The sequence below is a fragment of the Kryptolebias marmoratus genome, linkage group LG14, assembly GCF_001649575.2.
Source record: "Kryptolebias marmoratus isolate JLee-2015 linkage group LG14, ASM164957v2, whole genome shotgun sequence".
NCBI lineage: Eukaryota > Metazoa > Chordata > Actinopteri > Cyprinodontiformes > Rivulidae > Kryptolebias > Kryptolebias marmoratus.
The window spans coordinates 17,094,665-17,119,962 of record NC_051443.1 but is presented as its reverse complement, the minus strand read 5'-3'; the positions used below and the strand labels follow the sequence as shown (position 1 = coordinate 17,119,962).

The 25,298-nt window shown below is 42.1% G+C and overlaps 2 protein-coding genes across 2 annotated transcripts in view; one reads left to right on the top strand and one right to left on the bottom strand.

Annotated features, from left to right (window-relative positions):
• The window catches only part of LOC108232703 (WD repeat-containing protein 70), a 34,729-nt gene extending 22,290 nt beyond the window's left edge, over positions 1-12,439 (top strand). Inside the window, exons 14-18 of the mRNA XM_017410664.3 lie at positions 5,032-5,132; positions 5,929-6,008; positions 7,885-8,001; positions 10,712-10,874; positions 11,847-12,439. Coding sequence (XP_017266153.1) covers positions 5,032-5,132; positions 5,929-6,008; positions 7,885-8,001; positions 10,712-10,874; positions 11,847-11,934 — 549 coding nt within the window. The 3' untranslated portion in view covers positions 11,935-12,439. The remainder of the gene's footprint in view (positions 1-5,031; positions 5,133-5,928; positions 6,009-7,884; positions 8,002-10,711; positions 10,875-11,846) is intronic.
• A 466-nt stretch (positions 12,440-12,905) lies between these two features.
• gdnfa (glial cell derived neurotrophic factor a) lies at positions 12,906-24,418 on the bottom strand. Its single transcript, XM_017410665.3, has 3 exons — positions 22,884-24,418; positions 21,862-22,080; positions 12,906-17,407 (listed from the first exon to the last, which is right to left on the bottom strand). The coding sequence occupies exons 2-3, from the start codon at positions 22,052-22,054 to the stop codon at positions 16,860-16,862; spliced, it is 741 nt and encodes a 246-aa protein (XP_017266154.1). The 5' UTR covers positions 22,055-22,080; positions 22,884-24,418; the 3' UTR covers positions 12,906-16,859.
• Between the last annotated feature and the right edge of the window lie 880 nt (positions 24,419-25,298).

Sequence of the window (25,298 nt, the reverse complement as noted above, 5' to 3'; positions counted from 1 at the left end):
AAATGAACGTGTTCAAGAGTTGGTAAAAGAGACAAAACACGGGTTTGTGCGTGTCTTCCGCCAAGCCAGTCAGCTGTTGTTCTGCAAACTTTTGCACAGAATCCACAGCAAATGCACACAAAACCTCACTGCTGGTCTAACCTAAAACAGGGATGAGAAGGATTGTCAGAGTTTAGGCTCGAGATATGATGTAATGCTACCACTCTACTGTCAAAATGAGGAAAAAGATCAAAGTTAAACGTAACCTTTCAAGTCTGCATACGCTTAACTGAGACAGAACATGACTCTGCCAGTGCAGTCGTATGAGAATGCCATGATTTAAAAAAGCTATTCTGTTAGTTAATACCTAAAAGTGTTAAGAATAATTTTTCAAAATGTCAACATAAGTGCTAAGACATACCTCTTGTGAAACACTAATCTGTCTTCCAGTATTGTTGTTTATTCAAGAGTATATCTCAAAATTCAGCCTAATTAATCTGTGTTGCGTTGGCGATCTCAGCTCTGAAACTCTTCACTGTAAAGCCTGAACTCCCGTCTGGTCGAAGATAATGGTCAACAAACCTGACAGATGTGTACACAGTTCAGTTAAAGTACACTTGGCTTTTATAGACTTGGTAGTAATTGTGTCACTCAAGGAAAAGGTAAGTTGCATAGTTAAACTGAAAATCCCACAAACCCCATGTGTATAGGTATTTATCAGTTGAGACCAAGAACTTAACATTGGTAATATATGTTCTTGTCAAAGTCTTTGTTTGAACTCACTTTCAGCATAGGAAGCATCAAAAACAGAACTTCAGTCACTTTGGGTCATAGTCTGTTTCAGGCTTAACAGTCCTCCTCCCTTGCATCACTCTGTGGACATTTTGTCTCCTCTTTCACTCTACTAAAGAGAGGGTAAACATTTGGAAGTGATTTTTCCATTGGCCTTTCACTTGTTCCACTGTCTGCCATTGAGTGAAATTCTGAAAACTTCAGCTCAGTTTCACTAGAAGCTAAGCAAAACCTTTTGCCTTCTGTTCACCATCTGCGGTGTGCTAAAATTCTGCAGATTTCCCACAAAAATCCAACTCGCTGCCATGAAAACGGCACAAAGACGGCAAGTCGATTTAGAAATTTTCATTTTTTAATACAACTATAAATGTTTGCACACGTAGTAATGATTCAGGTATTTTATTATTACTTTTTTCTTTTGCAAAATAACATAAAATCTTTATATAAATGTTCTTAGAAGGCATTAACACATTTTAATGGTTTTATTAATTTTATATTACAACTTGGTTTATGTCTATGCACACTATTCTGGACAGGTACACAAAAAGACATAAAAATAATGTGTTAAAGACTTGAATAGCTTTTTTCCATTACATTGTTAAAAATTGTTGCCCATTTTTCAATTGTCCTGGCGGCCAAATTCAGCTTGCCAAAAATGAATCACTTCATACACCTGGATGGTTTTCAGGGTCTAACCGAGGTCCAACAAATGTCAACAAAACAAACGCAAAAACACTTGCCGTTGACAGTTTCAGCTAAATTATTTTTGTTTTAATTCTTTTAGCATTTTCATTGATACCCGCCAACCCAACACCAAACCATAATGGTTTAAACAGTCTACTGTTATTAGGGTTAGTTCGTTGAAAGCTCATGTTTCATTAAGTTTTTGTTAAATTCTTCATTCCTATTTAACCTCAAATCCACCCACTTTGTGTCGATGCTATCTCAATATAAATATTTTTCTCCCGCCATCATGTATCAGAGGCTTGACCTCACCTTAAAGTTAAAACGTCCTGTTCTTGTTGGAGCGGGGGGGCTTCGTAATCTCCTGTAGACATGCACTCAGTGAACTGGACGAACATGCTAGTTACTGTGTTTACATCAGCCGTCTGCTGCTCAGGTGGCCCGGGAATTTAAGTGCAACCTTTTATAAAGCGGCGTACCAGGCAGCCAAGTGAGAGGAAGGACCACCAATCATTTCTAACTAAACAGTCTACATAACCCCAGACCTGGATTCTGGGGTGTGCTTGGGAGCAAAGGCTGCTTCAGGCCTGTTTGGTAAATATTTCAGACATGCTTAAGCTTATTCCCCTGTGAGAAGGCAGGAACCAGGTGAGTTCCCACTCACTGGAAAGGCTTCGAGCTGCATTTTAGATTTAGATTTAATGAACCACACAAACCTGATGGACCTTCTTTGTGTGTGTTTATGTGTGCTGCATGCCAGTTTCTGTATTTGTCTTGTTTATATCTTGAATGCGTTTGTGTTTTGTTCAAATCACTCATCTGATTCACTGCAGTTGATCTACAAGGTATTGGTCTGCTGTATTCTGTGCTACGTAACGTACTAAACCTAGAATAAATCATTATATGTATCAGAACCATTTTACTTTGCAATCAGATTGGATCAGTTCTCCATGTTGAGTCAAATTGTACTGCAAGTTCTGAATGAGTGTAAGCATTTAGGGAAGTAACCATTGCTGTGGAGTGACCGTTCATGCTTGATAACTCTTAAACAGTGAGGTACTCCCTGCACTGTGCTTTTCAAGTTAAAGTCTTTGATCCAAATGATAGATCTTAACCTTCAACAAGAGCATGCAAGTGTGAACTGTAGACAGAACGCCTTCACTCTGTTACTTTGTGATGTTTCTAGCTGTTTAGACCTCTTGGATAATGGCTCTCAAAGCATGTCACTGAACTGCAAAAGGTTGGGTTTTATTTTCACCCTGCAGCAGGAGGTTGGTCCATTTTTCTCACTCTGTCAGAAGTAATACAAATTTGGACCCACTCCCCAGTGCTAAACAAGGAATACAACTCACATGTCATGTCTCATTACTTTTGTCTAATTTTGTAACCTAATTAGCGTCGAGATTGTGCAACTGGCTGTTAACGTATTTATGTTTGGCCAGGTTTTAGTATTTTTAAACCGATCGGACACAGAGACTGAACGCTAACTTATTCAAGTTTCCTCTTTCGCGATGTAATCTTGTGGACATAAAGAGTAAACTGAGGTTTTTAGAGTATAAATATGTTCCTCTGAATATCTGGAAAGCAGTCCCGCTATTGAACTGGAGTGAGTTGTGCTTGGCTGTGGACTTCTCTGTGAAAACAGCTGTGGTGAGCTCCACTCAGCCGGACCGTTGTAGTGAGGTTTTTTTCTTCTTTTTTCTCTTTTTTTTTGTTAACGAAGCTTGTTCTACTGTTGACAGAATGATTTGTTTGGGTCCGTGCAGGCCATTTTGTGAACTTAGCTGAATAGCAGTTAGCACACCGGGCTGCGTATTTACTCTTATTTTAGCCTTGACTTCAATGTAGGCTGCTGCTCTGTGTGTGTGTGTGTGTGTGTGTGTGTGTGTGTGTGTCTGTTGCTAGCTTGGATGCGTTGACAGTACCTGTGGAGTGGAGCAGAATCTCAAACTGTCATCTCTGCTTTCACTCACATGAGGAGACTGTCACTGTTACTGTAGCAACCTAGATGGCCCATTTCATAAGCCATTGCAAATTTTCATTGGCGCACATCTTTTATGTGTGGATTTCACCTTCCTGACATGTTATTGAGCCAAGCATCATCTTCTGGTGAGATGTTCAATATAGTCGAGCACGTCTCGTTTAAAGCATTTTCTGTGCGTTACAGTCGGCTCCCCTGGTCGAGCAGATTAACCTTCATTTGGTGGCTAAGATCACACCACTGACCCGGTGATCTGATTGTGTAGATATGCTGTGATTATCCATAACATTATGACCATTTGCCTAATGGGTGATTGTATTTGTACAACACAGAGAGCTCTGAGTGGTTAGATTGTGGACAAAGAACACCTGTAGGAGTCCTGGAGGGTTGCACCAAATATTAGCAATGGATCAAATTTGTGTGAGTTTTTAGGTGAGGTGGCGCCTCTGTGGACTGGGTTTGTTTCCAGTACATGCCATCAGATCCCATTAGATTGGTTTCTATAGTCTCAAGGCTGAGGTAACTTCTCTGAATTTTTTTGTGTTCTTAGAGTCTTTACGGTTTACTGCTGTTCTTCCGGTGGGTTTGGATGATTAGTCTGTAAAACTGTATAGACAGCTGGCATGTGTCAAATTGATATCTATTTAAATCCACAAATTCAGGATTTTTCAGCAGAAAATGGCATTTCAAGAAGATGGTTGTAATCTTATAGATGATGGGTGTAAATGTGAAAGGGAGGGAAAAATTTAACAGACTGCATAATTTATTTATTATTTGTGAATGTAAGAAATCAATTTTACTACATAAATGTTTTTTGTTTTTTTTTCTGGACAATCGCTCATGTGCAGACATTTTTGTTTTCCTTTGAGTGTGTGTGTGTGTGTGCATGACACTGTGCGTGTACGATTGAGGCTCCTTCCCCTTGGTGTCCTGGTGAGAAGCTGAACAGCTGGCCGTTAAGCAGCTTTCACTGTACACCGAATCTGGAAGCCCCAGTCATGGTCTTACCCAACCCCCATCCAACACAAACCCATCAAAATGCTGTGATATTGAATTTGTAAAGAAAGAAGGTGCTACTGCGGAGGGGTTTTCTTCCTCCGCTGCAGCTCGCGTGTCACAGAACGACTCTTCATCACTGTCCTAACAGCTGTGCCTGTATTTCTTTCTCTGTTTCTGCTTTACTTACACACACACACACACACATGCACACACCCACCTCTGGATAAACGTGACCACATTTGCCTATTGGCACCAGGCCATCTGTCACACACAGACTGAGGGATCCAGCCCTCATCCCACCAACCAAATATAGTCAACTGGAGCAGCAGAGCACACTGGGACTTTTCCCTACTGTAACCACACCACTGACCTCGGTCACACACTTTACAGTATTTAGGGCAATAAAACATGATTGTTAACTGAGAAACAGAAGCAAACAGAAGGATTCGTGAAAATTTGATTCACAACTAAGACCTTCATGTCCTGCAGTGTGCTGTTTTTTTTTAAAGCATCACCTTTATCACATTCACTTCCTTAGATCACTGAAGAAGAATACATTTAATTGTGTAATGTCACTTTTTTTGTGTGTTTTCCAGAGTGTTGTCCGCTGCCTGTGGCACCCAAAACTTAACCAGATAATGGTGGGTACTGGGAATGGACTGGCCAAGGTTTACTATGATCCAGTTAAAAGCCACAGGTATGATGAGTTTTGATTTCTTTTCCTTGTGATGTTTATATTTCTTATTATATTTTTATGCATAAAAGTTCATGTGACCAGAATAAAACCTACAATGAACTTGAAATATCAAAGTCTTTTTTCTGAAGCCACAGCTGTAACAGGAAATATTGATCAGTTCAACTATTGGATGTGTAAAATCCGACATTGTTGCACTGCAAATTGCAAACTATTTCAGGATGTTGCAGAGAAAGGAGTAGTCATTTTTAATGAGATCTGTTTGCTGGTGAATAAATCCATGTATGACATTATTTGATGTAATCAGTGACATCATTATGCATTCCATGCCAGTAGGCAAGCTGTTTTAAAGCGTCTGCGTATGGGGGGGAAAAAAAAGATCAAGGACGTGAACCATCGTCAGGAGGTTCTGGATGAACAATTAAAAACTTTTCTTAAATTACAGCATACGGAAATGTTATTCATTCCCTTGAGTTTATTTATTTATTTATCCTGCTCCTGCATTATTCTATTAAAACTCTTTACTTTTAATACAGTGTATTTTTATGAATTATACTGATCTATTTCCCTCAGTTTTAAATTAAATGTTTGAGATATTAGAAAGTTAAAAAAAAAAGTTGACTTGCAAACTTACTTATTTGCCGGGATGGGAGAAAAGACTAAATAAATAACCTAAATGTTTGAAAATCGTTCTCAGTTTTTATGCTTAAAACTTAAAGATCTGTTCATGTTATTGCAAAGCTGTCCTGCTCAGCGTAGGTTTTTGTTGAAAAATCTGATATCGTTTTTTTTCTCCAAGGGGGGCCAAACTGTGCGTAGTGAAGAGCAAGCGGAAAGAGAAACAAGCAGAGGCGTTAACTCAGGATTATGTCATCACACGTGAGTTCTTTCATTTCTGCACAAGTCGCAAGAAAAAACCCCACACCGAGTCTCTCCGCTAAACCCTCTGCTCCTCATGGGACGGGTGATACTGGTTCAGCTTTACACGCTGCGTCTGTCTTAGTGCTCCGGTTGTTTCACGCACATACAAATATTCATATCAGTTCATCTCATGCCGGGGGCTTTGTATTATAAGTGCATGATCGGGGTGTTCATAGTCCCATTAGCTGATGGTGTACGATGTGGATTATTGAATCAGTAGCCGTTCGGAGTGCCGGGCCACGCGACGGCCACGTGGCTTCCTGCCATGCAAGAATCACGCGAGGGACGGCCGCCTCTCCCATCTCTGCTGGCGTGATCTCCTGCTGTTGTAACACACACACACACACATACACACACAAACCCCGCTTCACCCGAGCCATCATATCTCCAACACATGAGGCCATCATCTCTTCGCTGCGTGCTCCTCTCACCTTTGACCAACCAAAGTCATGAACCTGCAGGAGCAGAGCGGCCGACTCCTTGTCACCGATTGGCTGCTGTGGCCCAATCCAGATGCCATTTATTGTTTGGGTTGCAGCGACATTTTCAGCTGCATCATGTGAGCTCATTGTCATGCCAACAGGGTGTAAAATAGGTGAGCGTATCCCTTTTGCGAGTGGCGAGTGACGCACTTGATGCCCTGGCATTGGAAAATTAGAAGAGGCAGGAAGCAAGTGATGGCCCATTGAGAAAAGCGAGGGAATCTGTTAACAGTAACCTTTTTGCTTAATGTAGCATGGAGAAGACCAATTCACACCGAGCGACGACACACGGCCTGCATGGAAAATCACTTTATCTAGCTCTTTACTAAAGTGTCTCATTGTAACCTCCCCCTGAGGACAGGAGCAGAGCACACACACTTCCTAACATATATGCCGTCTCACACACACAGATAGTCTTTCTGACACTACTTCGAGTGCACTCATTCACACCTAATCACACACCCCGTTCACTCATGCACTCGCAGATGTAGGTGTGGGGAGGCTTTGTTATGGCGGTGTTCACGAAAGTGTAAAAAATTGACAGAGCAATCGTCTGAATCTTGATTTGGATTGAATATCACGGTGTGCATTAAAAGGTAGAGAGGAGGCAAGATGTTGGAGGAGATCCGCCGGGTCAAATCGCTCTCCATTTTAGGTGGTTTTCTTTCAGGAACTGAGAGCTTGTGTGGGCGTCTGAGAACGCTCACCTCTTAATCCTCACCAACATGAACATGTCTGGAGATATTGAAATTTAAAGATCATGGTTTGCTTTTTGACTTTTCCATTCTTTCACTGTGTTGCATTGTTTTTTATGCGAGTGAATATTCACACTTCAGGGTTTTATTTCCTCACAAAGAAGTGGCTTTTTTAACTCGTATATCTGCATTAGCATTTAACACACGTGCATCATGTTTGCCAAATGGTTAGGTCACTACAACTTTTGAATAAATCAGCAGTGTTACATTTAAGTTTTTACCAATCAGAGCAGATTTTTCCAAAATAGAGTAATTCTGATTGATTGTTCGTGTTATGTTGTCGGCAACAACAAGAAGTGCTGAGCAGCAACATTAAAGTATGTAAGCAGATTCCAGTAGATCTACAAAACTGTAAACATATGGCTTCCTAAATATAAGCTTGTTTTGTATTTGCGTGTATTAATAAACACTCCTGTTTAAAAAAAACAAACAAAATCTGAACTCGTACACATTCAGGGAAGCCATATATATATACAGTATGTAGGGCAAAGACTGAACATTTTTCTAAGTACTCGGCTGCTTGCTTGTTTGGCAGTGTTATATGATCCTATTTACCGCAGTAACTTGAATATGCTTGTTTACTTTGTGCTCGTCCAGCTCATGCCCTACCCATGTTCAGAGAGGCCCGACAGAGGAGTACACGAAAACAGCTGGAGAAGGACCGACTCGACCCGAAGAAGTCCCACAAACCCGAACCCCCTGTGTCCGGACCAGGTAAAATGTTCTCTTGTCAACCTTTTATCGAGCAGACAAACATTAAGTAGACATGAAACAAAAAACACTGAGGTTATTGTGACTGGGAAACAACTTTATTAAAGGAGCGAAAAAAGCTCAAATACAGAGGAGCACAAATAAAGTATGGCTCCAGTTCTGCAGCTGTTTTAAGTGTGTTATGAATGAAGTGTGGAACTGGACAAACACAAGCTTTTTTAGACAGATGTGTTCGTCCGCAGTTGGTTCAAACAATGTTGTGCAATCCAGCCACAACTATACTGCGCTCACTGGGCTGCTCAAAGATCCACTATAGTCTGCTGTTAACCTCTTTTTAAAGTGCTGGGTCAAAGTGATACTCTGTGAACTGTCTGGAACCCACATTTGTTGTCTTTATATTTGTACTGTAACGCTTACTTCTTTACTTAACACGCCGCTGCTCCTCATGACCACAACTTCAAGTTTTGCTCCAGAAAGCACAGATGCCCGACAACATTTCTCTTGTCAGTGAAATTCAGCTGGCTCCCTGCCAGTTTTATGTTTTGCTTCCCCTGTTTTTTTTTTTGTTTTTTTTCCCCCCACTTACTGGATCAGAATTATGTAATTGTAACAATGTAAGGGTTTCACATTGAAACTTATTTTCTTAGATTATTATAAAGCAGGGGTGGCCAATCCTGGTCCTGGAGGGCCGCCATCCTGCATGTTTTACTTGTTTCTCTGCTCCAACACACCTGATTTGAATCAATGGGTGATTAACAGGCTTCTGCAGAACATGAAGAGGTGATTTAACCACAGAATCAGGTGTGTTGGAGCAGGAAACAAGGAAAACATGCAGGATAGTGGCCCTCAAGGACCAGGATTGCCCACTCCTGTTATGGAGTATAACAAACAATAGCTGATATGAAGAAATGCAGAAATAAGAAATTTAGACATGTTTTAGTTTTACGTTTTAGAGTTAATAAAAATGAATCTCGTCTCTCCTCGACCTTAAAATTAAATGAGTACTAGCTCTGATGAATAAACAATATGCCATTTTAATCTTGTGTTTTAACAAAAACTAAACTAAAAGCTGTTTTGCTAAAATCCTATATTTACTATTACATAGAAATCAGCAGGGTAAGTAGCAGCCTGATGTCACAAATCAAAAACACTTTGATAATTATTGATTTTGTCAGTTTGATGGTCTGGAGCATTCATGTGTGTTAACAAAATAACAAAGAGGAAGGACGTCAGAAATCGCTTTAAAGAGGCTGTTCTTGACATCTATCAATCTAGAAAGAGTTTTAACGGCGTTTTCAAACAACTTGGAGTCTGTCATCCCCACAGCAGGAAAGCTTATTCACAATCAGAAACAATTCAAGACAGTTGCCAGTTCTTCCCAGGAGAAAACATCCCATCAAGTTCACCCCGAAGACCTCAAAGAAATTGTTTAAAAAAACAAAGACACGTCTCAGATTCAGCAGCTTTAAACAGGTTAGCTGTTTGAGTTCACACAGGCTGAAAAACAGTCCAAAGAAAAGGCGTTTACCTACTGTCACGTTTGGAGAAAACCAAACACCTCAAGCCAGCTGTCGAGCACGGTGGTGGAGGGCTGATGGTTAGTCCCAGGACCTGTGCACATTGCAGCCACTGCGATAACTACGGACTCCTCTTTACATCAAAGTAATCAGAAGTCAGCTGGAGCGTGGCCCAAGTTTGGTTACACAACAGAACAATTCTCCCAACCACAACATCAAATCCACGACAGAATAACCTCAAAAAAATAAAAAAGGGAGAGAGAGAGAAAGAGAGCAGACCTCAACATGATTGTAATGCAGTGGTGGGGTTTTATTGGAGTGGTGTGCATAAACAAATACTTACAAACCTCAGTAAACTAAAGCAACATTGGAAAGAAGAGTGAGCCAAAATTCCTCCACAGCGATGTCGGAGACTGATAAGTTCAGACTGAAGAGGATTACTGAAGCTTTTGCTGCCAAGTGTGGTTTTATAAACTATTGAATCATGGGATGAACTTAGTATTTTACACACCGCTTAATCGTTTAGCTTAGCTTTTCTTAAAAGTTTGCCCGACAATATGTCATGTATTGTTTATTTCAAAGTGCATTTAGCTCACCTCCTAGGAATGAGGTTTTATAGTCCATCCTCGGGCCGTAGAATTTTAAAAAGGTGCACAATCGCTGACATAAAAACAAAGATTTTGTTTTATTATGATGATTAGAAATTCTGTGACTCAGTTTGCAGGACAAAGCTTTGCACGGTATCGTGTATAAACATGAAATCACTATTGCCACCGAGGTTTAGAGAAAGACACAAAATGAAAATGTAGGTTTACTCCATGACTTCTTGATAGAGGACCAGCGGTTTGCAGATTACAGACTGCCTTTATAATGTTTATCTTGTGTGTGAACTCACTTTGCGTAAGTGCAAGGTAACGTTTGACGGTTGGCTGGATGCTTACAAGCAATGGAAAGACGTGCCTCTCCATCCCCAAACAACGGCACGGAGCAGCTTTAGCAAGAAATCCACGTGTTTTCGGCCAAAAAAAGTGTATCCTTTATTTTTGGAAATTGGAGGTATTTTCCTACTTTAGCAAGAAAATAGGAAAACGCCTCCAAAACGTTCACTGGTGGAGTGAAATCCGGTTAACAGCACAGAAGGCTCATCCTTCATTCATTCATTCATTCTAACAGTGTTTAATCATGTGCTCTTCCAGGCCGAGGAGGCAGAGTCGCAGCTCATGGCGGCACTTTGTCTTCATTCATCGTGAAGAACATCGCTTTAGATAAAACTGACGACAGTAACCCGCGAGAGGCCATCCTGCGGCATGCCAAGGAAGCATCAGAGAATCCTTACTGGATTGCTCCGGCATATAAACAGTAAGAGGAGNGGGATGGAAAACATTTGACAAATCTGATCTGTGAGCTAAAACCTCTGGTTTATAGACTGCAGGCAAACAGTCTCTAATATACTAAAGATGGGCAGCACTGTGAGTAAATCGGATGAAATATATTGGCCTTTTTGCAGCATTTTTTCAGAATACTAATCGTTGCTACTAAGTTTTTCTTTATTAGTTTGGAGTTCCCTTTAATCAATAATTCAGATCTTTAATGTAAGGTTTTGTGGAAGAGTTAGAAATATCTTACCTGTTGCAGATAACTCTTAAAGTTATTTCAGTTTTGAGAAGTAGAAATTAAGCAGGGCTGAAACCACAGTAGATTACTCTCGTTTTGGAAGTGCTACAGCTAGTGCTACAGCTAGCTGCTAATACCACTGTTTGCTATGAGTTTAGTGACGTTTTAAGGCAGCAGCAATTCCCTTTTTGGTCTCGGTCTGCTCAGACCAGCTGTTCGCTCTCACCTATCCTGTCAAAATTAGTCTTTTCCTCCAAAACCGAGGTCGTTCAAAGAGCCGTCTGCGACAGGTAAGATGTTAACTGTCCTTTTAAACATCTACTTAGGAGCTGTGGATGTTGCACTGTGTAAACAGCTGGTCTAAGCTGGTAATTATATCATTGTTTATTTGCACAAGTAGATTATGAAGTCATGACACAGTTTACAGCCCTGGTTAGTTATGACCACACTAAACAAGCATAAAAAGTCTGAATTACTGTGCAGTTTTCTGCTCCGTGTGACTCCATAACAAATCTGAACTTCATTAAGCTCCATTTGATCTGTAAAGAAGAACTCCTTAGCCTGACACAATAAAACTATAGCATCTCACTTAATTCACTGCTTCACAGCTGGATACGTTTTTTTTGTTCCACATGTTGTTATTTGGCTCTGAAGCTGTCAGAAAAGAGACAAACAAATGTTAAATCATTACTCATTTTTTTTTGTGAATCCCTGTAGGACCCAGCCAGAGCCCATGTTTGCGGAGGAATCGGATGAGGACGAGGAAGCCGAAAAAGAACCAGAGTGGAAGAAACGCAAGATCTGAAACTTCGGCGGTAGTTCTTCGACTAGAACGCGAGCAGAAACGGTGAACAGTCGGGTTTTGCCCTCTCTTCAGTATGGGTTTGGAAGCCTAGATCCATATTTTCATGCCTCGGTGTAAAGGAGAAACATAAATCGTACAGTTTTATGTTCCTCTCACTCCCGATACATGAGCCACTTCACTTTTTATGTCTGTTTTGATTGTCTTGACTGTATTTTCATAATTTCCATTAGCCTGAGTCGGCTAATGCCTCATAAATCAGCTCCATATTCTGTGGTCTGGTGCTGTTCGTCACCGTGAAGAATAGCATCTCAAACAGAGAAAGATGTCATAAAATTTCGGCGAGTTTTATGTGGGAATATTTTTAAAGCTTGACATTTTTAAAGCCGTACTTTCCTTCGAGTTGTTGTTGACCAAAAAAAAACCTTTATTCAACTTTTTTTTTCCTGTTTTTACATCACGTAGTTGAGCTCAAAACCCAAATAAAGGAGTTTGTATCTTCTTGTCAGATGCTGGGATTTAATCTAAAGTGAAGTTCAGTCCAGTCGGTTTTACCTGCTGATCAAAGGAATGCCTTTGCTGTGAGGCACAAGCTCCAACCTGAAGATACGCCGTCCAGCCGGTCCTTAAAGCTGCTTTTACTCACTGCCTTTTTAAACACTTTCTTTTTCGAGCCTCGCATCGCTTCAATGAAACCGCTGCTGGAAATGTGATTGTGATGAGCCACGCTTGAGCTTTCCTTTTTTTCTCCTGAGCGTAAATGAGTTTGTTCATCTCTGACCGAATGGCAGCCGGGATAGACTCCCGGCCCTTAATACGATTTTTCGCGTCTTGGGTTCAAAGCTTGAAAAATGGAAACCAAAATTCTGGAGGAATTCGCTGAATGACCTGCGCAGCATCTGAAATACTTAAAGTGACACGAGAAAGCCACGATATAAAGATAATGAAAGCCATGTTTGTGTTCTGTGTATTATACAGCTCTCTGGAATGCGACTACAGCGCACCACACGTTACTGTGAGCTCTGTTTGTTTTTTTTTAATAAAATAAGTTCAAAAACGACACAACTGCTGAAAAATGTACACCCAATCGAGGCTAATGAGTGCCACAGTTATAGACGCCGGTTTAAATTTGTCTTTTTCTACTCAAGCTTTAAATTTGGTGGTTGCCAACCGTCGGTCGCATCCTTCCTTTATGGTGACAGAACAAAAAGTTTGTGTTATCCACGGAAACTCAGTCTTACGTGTCTCGTGGATGTTTCTGCTGAGTGACGTAGAAGGAACAGAAACCCAATCTGTCTCCTTGCCAGTGGAAACAGCAAGAGGATAGTTAAAACGTTTGTGTCCTCGCAAACAGCCCGCAGTCATAAAATTTAAAAAAAAAAACAAGACGAAGGTTTTTAACAGCATAAATATGGAGGGACTGAAACGTTTAAGTGTTTAAAAGGAGCTCTGATACAAAAAGGGAAGGGGAGGATTGGTTTTATTGCATCAGTTTGACATCAGTTTGTCTTTCAGAGGTCCAACAGAAGGACGGATCCGAGTTTGATCCTGTTCGGATGGCTTGGTTGTCGATGAAAACGAGAAGCTCTGCGCGGAGAAAAAGAAAAAACACCGCCTCGAGCTAGAAAAACCTTTAAACGCACACCTATTAAAGGCTCAGTTCGCTCAAATTACAAAGAGTCTTCCCATCGCCCCCGACCTATTGTGTCATTCCACTTCTCAGACTAAAGATGGAGACGCTAAAGAAGACTGTTTAAACAAAAACGTTTTATAAGCGGCCCTTTTAATTTATGAGGCAATTTTTATCAGCTCAAAATAGAGAAATGAAGCATCACGGTTGATTCGACTCACTCAGTTGACATTGTTACGTAGTTTCCTCTCACGATGTGTTAAAAAAAACAGGTTTAAAGGATGTGTTTTTGTATAAACGTGAGCTATACGGCACTGATCGTTAGAAAAATCAGCCCAAGGATTGACAGAGAAGTAAAACGGTGACGGTAGAAGCCGCTGATTTGACGTTTTTGACCAATTAGTTAATCAATCGGATGATAACACTTTTTTTTTCTCTTTCTTTTTGAAGAAGGTGCAAAACCAGCCAGTTTTAAGGAGGTGATGATAAATAATCAGAAGGGATCATTTCAGGCAGGGTTTCTACAAGACATCCAATCATATATTTTAGAACATGAACGCATTAATCTTCTGATCTTGTGAGTTCATAAAGCAACTGTATCTTAAGCTTTTAATCCACAGGAAATATGTTAAATAAGGAAAAAAATAGATAAAAAAAATAAGATACAAGTCATCCCAAAAATAAAACACCAAGAGGATATTAATCTTTAATAGTTTGTGTTGCTGCCTGAATATGTAATCTAAGAAAGCTTGATTTACAGCCTGTTGTGATGAGAATCAACGTACTTTTCCTCAAATAAGTCTTGTGTTGACTCAGCCTGACGCTGTGTGAATACCTGGAGTCTGTTTCATGACTCACCATCTGAGTCTCTGCCATTTCAGCCTTTAGCTTTTAGACATCTCTCTTTTTTTGTGCACAGTGGAAAGATTCTCCAGTGCCTTGATTTACAACACAGTGGCACTTTACGGCTGGCTTTTGTTTACCGTAAGAGCCTGGGCTCTGGTTCAAGAATCCCCGAATAGAAGGAGATACCACCCCGAGGACGGGGCCGTATCTCCGTAACGCTCGTCTCGGCTTTCCTTACATTTTCTTGCCCGGCGTTGCTGTGACGCTCGCGGGAGCACGACTCCCAGAGAAAGACCACCACCTGGCAGAAGGCGTGTTTCGTTTGGTTGAAACAAGTTTAATTCTGTAAAAAGATATAAAACGAATATTGTACAAAAATAAAGTCTGCAGAGAGAGCTTTGGTTCTGTAACACGACACAGGTGAGACAACACAACAGGCTTTTTGTTTTGCTTTTTTTTTCCCCCACAGAAGTGTTAACAGAATGACCACAAATGCATTTCCTTCTGATATATTAACACCGCGGGTTGTTTTGCATCTAATAAAGAAGTGAAGCGGACAGCGATGAAGATGCTCTGAGCCTTCACTCCACGTTCTCATCTGGAGCTGTTAAAACGGGAAGATGATTCAGTTGATGAGGTATGCTGTGATAAAGGCTGGAGTATTTTTTTTTCCTCTCCTCTGTGTGTGTGTATATACTGTAGTATTTGGCCTAAATTCAGCTTGATGCAGTGGATTTGTTCTGTGCAGGGGGATTACACAGTAAAGCTGGCTTGCTTGCTCGCTGCTGGGTGGCCACAGATACCTTGGTCCCTAATCCGTGCTAACATCAAGACCTACGCCAGGGCTCTCTTTGTTCCACTTATAACGACCCCCTCGCAGGAGAAAAGGGGGAGAAAAAAAAAAAAAAAGGGAAAAAAGCAACCCCTGCTTTCTTCTCCCGTACATTTCTGCTTCAGTTTGGGAATAAAATCGGTCGAGCAAGTTGTCACAAGCAAAATGCGCGTCGGAAGGCGCCGCGTTTTTTCCAAAACACGCTCTTTTGTCGCACGATGACAGCCGCTACAGTAGCTGGATCGTCCTTAAACTGTCTGCGCTGGCGGGGGCCTTTTTCTGGCTAAGACTGATGTTAGAGGATCACTTTCAAATCCCCCTTTAAGGCCTGTCAATCAGAGCGCAGACAGGAGAGAAAGCGAGCGGTCTCGTGAACTTTAAAGCCTCGCTGCTGGGACAGAAAACCGCTCTGCAGGCCCCCGCTCGGGGTCTGGTGCGAGGTCAGAGTTGGGTTTCACTGAACTTCTGCTGATTTGGCAAGCGTTCGAGCAGCTTCTGCGCCGTGCGGCCCGAAGGACGGATCCTCAAAGGCACCGCTGGATCCGTGTGAGACCACCGCTCCCACGCCGCACATGTCTGGAGCAACAATAAATCTGTGCTGGATAATTAACGCGAAGACGACCTCGAGGCGAGGAATCGTTTTCGACTCTGTAAACACAGAGCGTAATGAATGGCTGATTTGAGTCAGGCGTTCTGAGGAGAGAGCTGTCTCAAGAGGCTTAAAAAACGTCTAATTTATTCTACCAGAAATCTTCGTTGGTCCCCTCCGCAGTGCCTTCACCTCAGATCAGCGGCTCAGGGCGATCATTTGAATGTCTGAAAAGAGAAATCTGTGGAATCTAATTGCCATGAAAGAGCATCGACAGCATGTGTGGGAGTGTTTAGCTTAGAACAGTTTGCATTAGAAAAGAGCTCCACTTTGGCACCATCCAGGACAAGCGAAGCAATTAAATAAATAAGAAAAAAAAAAAAGAGACTACTTCTTTCATAAAATGGTTTGAAATAAATAACAATAAGTTAATTCCATCTTAATAAATATACCTCTAACACATACTTTCTTATTTTTTATATATATATTTATATATATATAAATGGTTTTGATTGGTGTTGGTGTATCAGTCTTTGCTCTGGTGTATTTCCTTGGCTCTGGACGTATAAATGTGAACATCCAGACGATGGAGTGGAAGTGATTTAGGATTCATCCGAGAGAGCTCCTCAAATCTCTGGATTCATCTGGAGTCAGCCAGCTGTGGAAAAACAGAGTTCCTGGAAAATTAAATCCTCCTGCAGAACCTTTCTTCACGCTGCTCACCTTTTTCCTGACAGCACAGTTAGCGATCTGAAAGGTCCACAGGAAGTGTGTGCACACACCTGATAAGTTTATTCAGGCTCCTGACTGTATCTGGAGGACTGTAAACGGTACAAATGTGCAGTTTGCTTTGTCTCCTGCGTTCCCAGCGTACTCCACTGTGGCTCCGTTTTGAAAGCAGCTGACCAGAATATGAAACGGCACGCTCTTCCTTTGACCTCGGATACGAATGTCCAACAGCAAGCCGTCCCTTTGTAGCACCGGCATGTGGACGGGATCCGTAGTTCGCTGCTGCTGGTCACGTGACTTCCTCAGACACAGCCACACTTCCTGGCTGAGTGCTTCTTCAGCGTGTGATACACCACGTTATCGTCCAAGAACGACAGGTCGTCGTCAAACGCGATTGGCCGACAGCATGTGCGAGACGGCGCGTCCTTGTCCAGCTTCTTGTTGTGTGTGAGGTTGTTCAGGATCTTGTCGTAGTTGGTCTCCGCCTCGATGCAGGGCCCACTGCAGTAGCGGAAAATCAGCTCCTCTTTAGTCTGGTACCCCAGCCCCAAATCCGTCACGTTGAGGTGGACCTCCTTCAGCAAGCAGCCTCGACTCTGCACAGATATCCTCTCCCTTCCCTTCTCCCCTCCGCCCCGACCTCCGCCACGGCCTCGCCCCCGCCTCTTCTCTCCGGGCCCTCGGCCCTCGCCTCTCGCCCCTCTCATCCTCGCTACCCCCCTCTGCCTCAGCTCTCTCCGGCTCCTGGGCCCTCCGCTGGGTTCCGACGCTCTCCGCAGTCGGCCGATGGTAGCCTCGATGAAATCCATCACGTCCTCAAACTGCTCAGGGTAGAGACCCGCAGGTTCGTCTGAAAAAAAAAAAACGCATAAGGCAGACGTGGATTTAAACACAAACTTACATCGAGTAGTTTTCCAAAACATCCATTCTCTTGTCCTCAAAAGCACTTTGACTTGTTAACTCTTGTTTTGAAGGTTAGAAATGTAAATATCACCATGGAGACAGAAACAAATTAGGCGTAGAAGGGTGTGAAAACATTGTGCAACCAGGAGTGTTTCAAGAAGAGAACATATAAAATCATTTAATTACAGTAAAAGACTGACATCGTGATGGAGAAGGTCGGCCTTTTAGATTCAGCCGTGTGAAGATCAAGGTGTGCTAAAGCAAGGGTTGAATTAAAAGATGAATAAATTCACAAAAGCAGCTATTTCGAGCGCATTAACTGTTTTCATTTGTTTCGATTTGACAACAAGGAAGGAAAAAAAAAAAAGCCAGAAGCAAAAGTTTTCTTCCTCCGCCTAATCACCACTTAACTACACCCCGTCGGACAAGTATCCCAGCTGATTAGAGAGTATCCGCAGCCAGTCTGTCAGAGTTCTGTGAGACTCTCAGCTCGTTACTGATCATGTTCTGCACCTCTCGGCACTCGTCTGTGTGAACATGTGTGAATTATCCTTTTCGTCGGAGCCACTTCCTCTCCGTCCTAGCCTTCGTTTCGAGCAAATTGCCAAACCGCCGTCGCAGCCTTCTGCCGTTTTGTGACATCAGCTCATTTCGTTTTCAGAACTTCCTTCGAGGAAGCGCATGGCTGCATGGCTGCTGATTGGTGGGATGTGGTTGGATGAGTCAGAGTGTTAATGGGCTTTCCTAACAATAATTATGAACCATAAAAAGCCATAAAAAAGGGAACTTTAAAGGCCAGAGGGGCAAAGCTTCAGAAGGCACACTTTGTTTTCTCCGGTTTGTCTTTTTTTCTTTTCTCCTCCCGCTCCCTTATTTTTTTTATTTATTTATCCCCTAAAAATGTTTGAGAAGTCTAAACTATGAATCAGATCCCCATGCTGCCTTCAGCCAGCCACTTGTAATTTCAAAAATCTCTTGTTTTGCAACAAAGAGGCATAAAGTTTATGTCTTAATTTATCCACATCATTGGTTTATTGTTCCCGTGTGCAATGGAGCTAAAAAGAACTCCCCTCCATCCATTTTAAAATACATTTAAATCATGCCAAAGATTGCCTAACACATCACAAATCAAAGAAAAACACATTTCACCTCCACTGATGGCCCCTCAGATCTGAAAAGGTGATAGAATTTGCCCGCTCTGATTTGTTTCATCCATAATCACGAATCCTTTAAAGGACATAAAACCACTGTATGTGTGGCTTGTTAGTAAGGTATACTGATCAGCCATAACATTATGACCACTAAGAGCTATTGTGCTTATCTTAAATATGAATTCTGTGGCTTTTTTTGTGAACGTAGAGCAGCAGCAACAGGTAGTCGTAGCACTTCCAGTGCAGCTTGGGGCACTTCCTGCAGGATTAATGTGCTATTTCTACCAAAATAATCCATATGATGCAAATTTGACAGTACTATGAATTTTCTGTGAGACCTAAGGGGTTTTAGGACAACAGCAATCCGACTTGGTTTTGGTTAGTTTGTCAGAATTAACTTCTGTTCTTCTAAACTGAGGCCGTTCAAAGAGCTATCTGCAACAGCTAAGATATTCATTGTTCATAACTTTTCCACGGAACCCCACTTTACAGAATTTGAACAACTCCTACATATACTTCTTTTTAAAAAATCTGGAGGTTTCTCTGTTCGTATAAAAAACTGACTTCAAGCAAAATGAATTATGCTGCTGATGGTAAATGAACCTTGCCGAGGTTCTACCAACAACTTTGCAAATTCTTCCCAATAATCAGACAATGATAGAAATATACATTTGAACTCTACACATTTTTTTTCTCGAAATTCCACAATGATGAGCATATCGAGGAGATTGTTGGAGTTTAGTTTCTTGTCCAAGAAGATTTTGATTCATGGTGGGGTTAGGTCTCGATCACCTGGACAAAGCGAGCGTTCAGAGATGAAACAATTTCCAAAAAACCCAGCTGAATACTAAAAAAGGAGATAAAGTAAGATCTTACGCGTGTGCAGGAGTCCTGTTTAATTTCTATTCCGGACTATTTGGGACACTCGCGATTAGAGCATTTTTTGATAACGGAAGACAAAAAACATGCGTCAGATCCTTTTTACATAAAACTGGAGTCAATGAAGTTTAACGTTCTGGTCAGAACCATTAAGCTTTAACGCGGGAACAGCCAGAGTCGATACAATACGCACTGATAAATCTTTAGCGGCTGTAATTTTAGTACTTGTAGACCTAAACAGATAAAAAAAAAAAAAAAGAAAAGGAAAAAACAGGAGGAAATCATATGCTTTGAGTTATCTAGATGAAACAGAACGCAGTCTGCTTAAATCTGAAAGTATGCACCAGCACAGCTCTTTGCCATCTGCTCCGAGGAGAGATGAGGACTGACTGAAAGTCTTGGACCCTCCTGAGCTCCATGTTGATTCCATTAAGACGTGACGTCTCTCCTACTAGAAGCGCCTGCAGGTCCGGCAACAAATAATAATAAAAAAAGTGTTTTTCTGTCATGAGTCAATTAGCCAAGTTCTAATGATGTGACCTGTGTGAGTCTCTGTGTGTGTGTGTTGACATGTTGTATCAAAAGGAGCCGGGTGGGAGGGGCAGATATGTGGCAGGTGGTGTTGCGGTTCGCGCGGCCTCTGCGCTGCAGTGTCACCTATCTCCTCGCCTTTACCTCGGCTATCTGATCCGCCTGGGCACCCCAGCTGATCGGGCGGCTGCTCGTGTATCAGGTGAGCTCGCACCAATCTGTCAGGACACACCTAGCCTTTGATTCGGGCGCCGTCTATTGTGTGTCGGCTGAAAGACAGGCCAGCCCCTGCACAATGCAGCCGCTGACAGTGAGTACTTGGAAAGGTGGGCGATAGTGTTGATGCCTGTGTCTGTGTGTTCATTTGTCTGTTAGCGAAATAACTCACGAACCATTGGGCAAATTTGAACGAAACTCCCCAAAATCAACCTTTGGATGCACATCTACAACTGGTTACCTTTTGGAGACACCTACATTTAAGATGGCCACCACAGCTAACTGACTTTAACAAACACAAAAATGGCTATAACTCCATCAGTTTTACAGATTTTGAGTTAAACTTTGGTGTGGCAGTAGCTGAGAGTCAACCCTAACACGTGTTCTGAGGGCTAACAGATTGTGCGCAATATTTCTTTAAAACTTTGGCGTTGATTGTAAGAATCAACCCTGTGTGTCTGTTAGCAAAATATCTCTTGAACCACTAGACAAATTTTAATGAAATTCTCAGCAGGCAATCACTGGATGCACATCAAAAACTGATTAACTTTTGGAGTCAACCTAATTTAAGATGGCCACCACAGTTAATCAACCGTAGCAAACACAAAAACGACTATATTTCAGTCAGTTTTACAGATATTGAGCCAATGTTTTATGTGGTGATAATAGAGATTCATCCCTAACACATATTCCAAGTTCTATCAGTGATGGCACATAACATTATTTAAAGATTTGACTAAAACTGTTCATATTTTTCAAAAATACAACGATCCTACTTTAAGCCTCTGGCACAAGAAGCAACAGGCAATATGCTTTGCTTCAAGAAATGCTCGGCCTTTAATTGATTTTATTCCTAAAATCTAAAAGTAAACCATGGTTGTCTTTGACGTTAGGCATAAACAAAATGACCCATCCCTTCTTGGCGCTGCAGTTTCTCTTAGCGAATAGTTAATAGACTCTGCTTGCAGAACAATGATGTCACCGCGCTCCAAACACAATATGAAGTGGCAGCGCAAACACTTGCCCCCAAATGTTCCATTCCTTATCTAGTTCTCGGCCGTGGTAACTTCTGTGCGAGGATGAAGCTGTGTCACACGGATCCAAACAAAATAAATTCCTGCCCACTGTCTCTGTTCAGACGGATATAAACACAGGACTCTCGCTCAAACTTTCCTGGGCTGTTTAGCCTGTGACCCGGTTCGCCATGCACCTCCTTTAAAAACATGCCATGATTTCTGAGTTTTGGCAGATGGGTAAAGGTCATGGGTCTCTGAGCCTCGGAGAGGTAGAGGTGAATATAAACACAGGGAGACAGGGAAATGTGAAAAGGGACGTCTGCTTGGGAGCTCGGAGCCTTTTCTTATTCGTGCTGCTGCTCTGCTCTGTTTGGACAGCAGCGTGATGTAACTCCAAGCAGCAATAAAACACAGGTCAAGATCTTCCATCTGATAACCTGAACGTGTGAAAGCCTTATCGATACAGGACTATCCACCTTTTACATGGATGTTTTTCAGCAAGAGAAGCCCTGAATCATCCGGACTAAATTGTTTACAGTGCAGACCAGTTATCCAGATGAGCTGATCCAAACAAACAAACAAAAAAAAAAACATGTTGTGTGCCTTACGTTGATCCTCCATCGAGATCTCCTGCAGGTTGTGGTCTTCACGCTGGAACGCTGGCTCTTCCTCTTCCACAGAATCACCGTAGCTGCTGGGGAAGTTAGTCCTCTTGGCTGGCTGAGAGTTTCGGTAGAGAGGCCGGGTAGCGACGGAGCTCAGGAGCAAGAAACATGTGGCCAAAACATCCCATAACTTCATCTTAGACTCAGTTCCTATGAAGAAAGCTGAAAAATTAAGCAAATACATTAGTGTTGCATGCGTTGTCAGATACCGTATTTGAAATTTTAGGACAAAACAAGCTGATTTATTATGTTTTTTTTGTTTTTTAATCTACACTTTCCCAAAAAAGCTGGCCACATTTTCATTGAGGTCAGGGAAGCAACAGTGGCCAAACCAACTCCAACTCATTATGCATTAACAATCATGTGAAGAGAATTTGATCCTCACTTTGACTTGTGTGTGCTGTGAACATAAAAAAACTTAACTTGCATAAAAAAGAGAGACACTTGATATATGTCAAAGTATAGCAGACGAGAAGAAATTCGGATCCAGAATGCGTAAATTTGCGCATAAAATCGCGTCAATTTAAAGATCCAGGCTGTATTTATGTTTAAACCCCATTTCATTCCTCCCCCTAGTTGTCAGAAATCACGTTTCTTTGACATCAGATAAGCGTTTGCTGTTTGCAGTGAGGCGCAGGAGGGTGCGCCTCACACAAAAATGCCCCGGTTAAAGCACGCACCGAAGCGTTTTGGCAACGATAGCCTAAATAGTGGTGTGAGTTGGCCAGATGGCGATCCCCAAAGCTTACGTGACTGAGTCTAATGGCATGTTGAGTCTGCAGCAAACCTAAACAGCTACGCATGGATAAATACAGGGCTTAAACATAAGCAAAAGTCCAAATCTATATATCCTTTTTAAACACTTGGCACAAGACAGCCTTTGCGTCCTTTGCGCACCGACGATCCAACTTATTGTGCTTTCTTTAATAATCTGACATCATACATGGTTAGAGAGATATTCTTACCTTAAGTATGGCCCATGCAGACCTAAAATTCGCTTGGTGGTAAAATCCAAACAGAAAACTCACGGAGTGTCCCCAGTTGACTCAAGCTGCATAAATCATTTCAAAATCCCTGACAGAAAAAAAAACGTCCATGAAACGAGTTCAGAATTAGTCCAAATAAGGAGGAGAAGGTGAGGAGGAAAAAGCTGCAATCATGAGACAAAAATGTTGTTTCTTTTGTTTTGTTTTTTTAATCCAACCAGGCGCACCGAACAAACCGTGCGTCTCTCCGGACTCTGGAGTCCAAGGCGGCTCGGTGTTGAAGACCAACTCGCCTCTGAGTCTCACGGAGTACAGTTGCAGTCGCTGATTAATTGGATGCTACGTTTCCACGTTGGAAATCCGAGAGAGGGCCACCATCTCGGACTGAGAGGAGTCCAGCGAAGACATCGGCGTCTCCAACAGATCAGAACAGACGCGAAGAAATCTGTTTTCTAGAGAGCCAAAAAAAAATAAAAAAAAACCCTCAAAACGCTCCTTTATCCACAATGCGTCGAACCTTTAAAATGACCAATTTTTTTAACGCAGTTTTCATCACGGTAAAAGAGAAAAAGAAAAAAGGAAATTGAGGTATATATTCTCCATTTTTTTCTCCAGGTCAGTCTCTTTGTGGGTCTCCAAACGCCGCTGTCCTCATATTGGGCTGAAAAAGCAGGACAGATGTCTGCGCATAGCACCGCGCCGGGCGCACAGGGCTGTTTTGGAGAAATTTATACCTCGGTGCGCTCTGACGTGCAGTTGGTGTCCGCCCCCTCTTTTATAGATCCCAGCGAGAGAGAGAGTGTGTGTGAATGTGTGTGTGTGTGTGTGTGAGAGAGAGACAGCAAACAGTGAGTAAAACCGAGTTCCTCATATCTCTCCAAAGCGCCCCCGAAGCCTTGTTTGGAGGAGCGCGGTTTTCAGATGACTCTGGGATTATGTCACACATCCTGATGGCCTCGGATTAGGTTTCAGAATGCGGAATGCGATTTAGAGATGTTCTGTTGCGGCGCGCGTGTTTCTAACCCGATCTCCGCGCGCCGTGCGCCTCGGTGTCGAGTTCCTTCTCGTGGCTACGCGCATCTCGAATGCAGGAGTCCCACTTCACTTGCTATTTACGCGCGCGAGCAGAGGCGAGCGCTTAAGGAACACTTGGTTTGTTTTGCGCGTAAAAGAAAAAAAAAAAAAACTGGAGCGGAGCGGAGCGCGGCGTTTGGTCACCTGTGTGCACCTGAGGCACCTGAAGTAAATCTCTCCTCCTCCCTTCGTGGTTTACAAGCCGCGCCCGCCTTTTATCTCCTGCAAAACCGAATTCCATCCGTGTGTGTGTTTAAAGAATTCAATTCATTTTGTGTTCCTGCGCCAAGAAACCACAACTTGTCCAAGAAGCTGCCTGCTTTTAATTGTTTTTACTTGTGAAGCGCAGCAGAAAAACAGAGCTGCTGGATCAAAGGATGGAAATCCTCGCCCTGACACCTTAAATCCACGCGGACTTACCTGCAGCTCAGTGGCATTAAAGCTCCCATCTGGTTGCCCACAGTCTCAAAACGTCTTGTTAATACATGTTTCCTTTGAGGCGAATCCCTGCGCCCTGCCCGTCCCTGCGTCTGCAGAGCACACCGCCAAGGCCTCATGGTATGGATCAAGTCCTCACAGGGTTTTATTGCGTTCAGCTCAAATGTTTTGTTGTTTTTTTTTTGTTGTTTTTTTTTTTTTAGCCAGGTTGTAACAAATTCAGCTCAGACTTTCCCCCTATCATTTAAAAATCCTTAAAGTGTTCTGATGTTTGGATCTTCCTGGTTTCATTTCTTTTGCCTGATTAGGCCTTAAAGGATTCATTTATTTGTTTCCCTTCACTAAATGACATTCCTTGAAGGAATACACATCCCGGCTGCCTTTCATTTCAGACTTTAGACTTAGATCATCTGGTGTTGAGAAAGGATGGAGTCAAGCTCATGATGTGGCAAAATGACCAATCAGAGTATCAAATATTAGCTCAGTATCTGAAAAACTGACTAAGTTACGGACATTTTTGTATTGGCTGTGCTGGCCACCTTGAATCTGATTGACTCCAATAGTTAATGAGTTGTCGATTGTGCATTCGATGATTTCTTTCCAGTCATTTCATAAAATTCTGATATTTTGCTAACAGTCAGGTGGGGTTGACTCCAACAGGTAATGCAAAAGTTCTAAGGAAAGCTTTTGCACAATGAGTAGCACTACATGTTGTGGGTGACTCTCAGCTACAACCACGTTAAACCTTAGGACACTTTCTGTAAATTGATTAAAATATAGCTGTTTTTGTGTTTTCTAAGATCAGCTGTCTGTGGCAGCCATCTTGACTTGGATTGATCCCCAAAGCTAACCACTTGTAGAGGCAGATTCAGTGATTGTTTC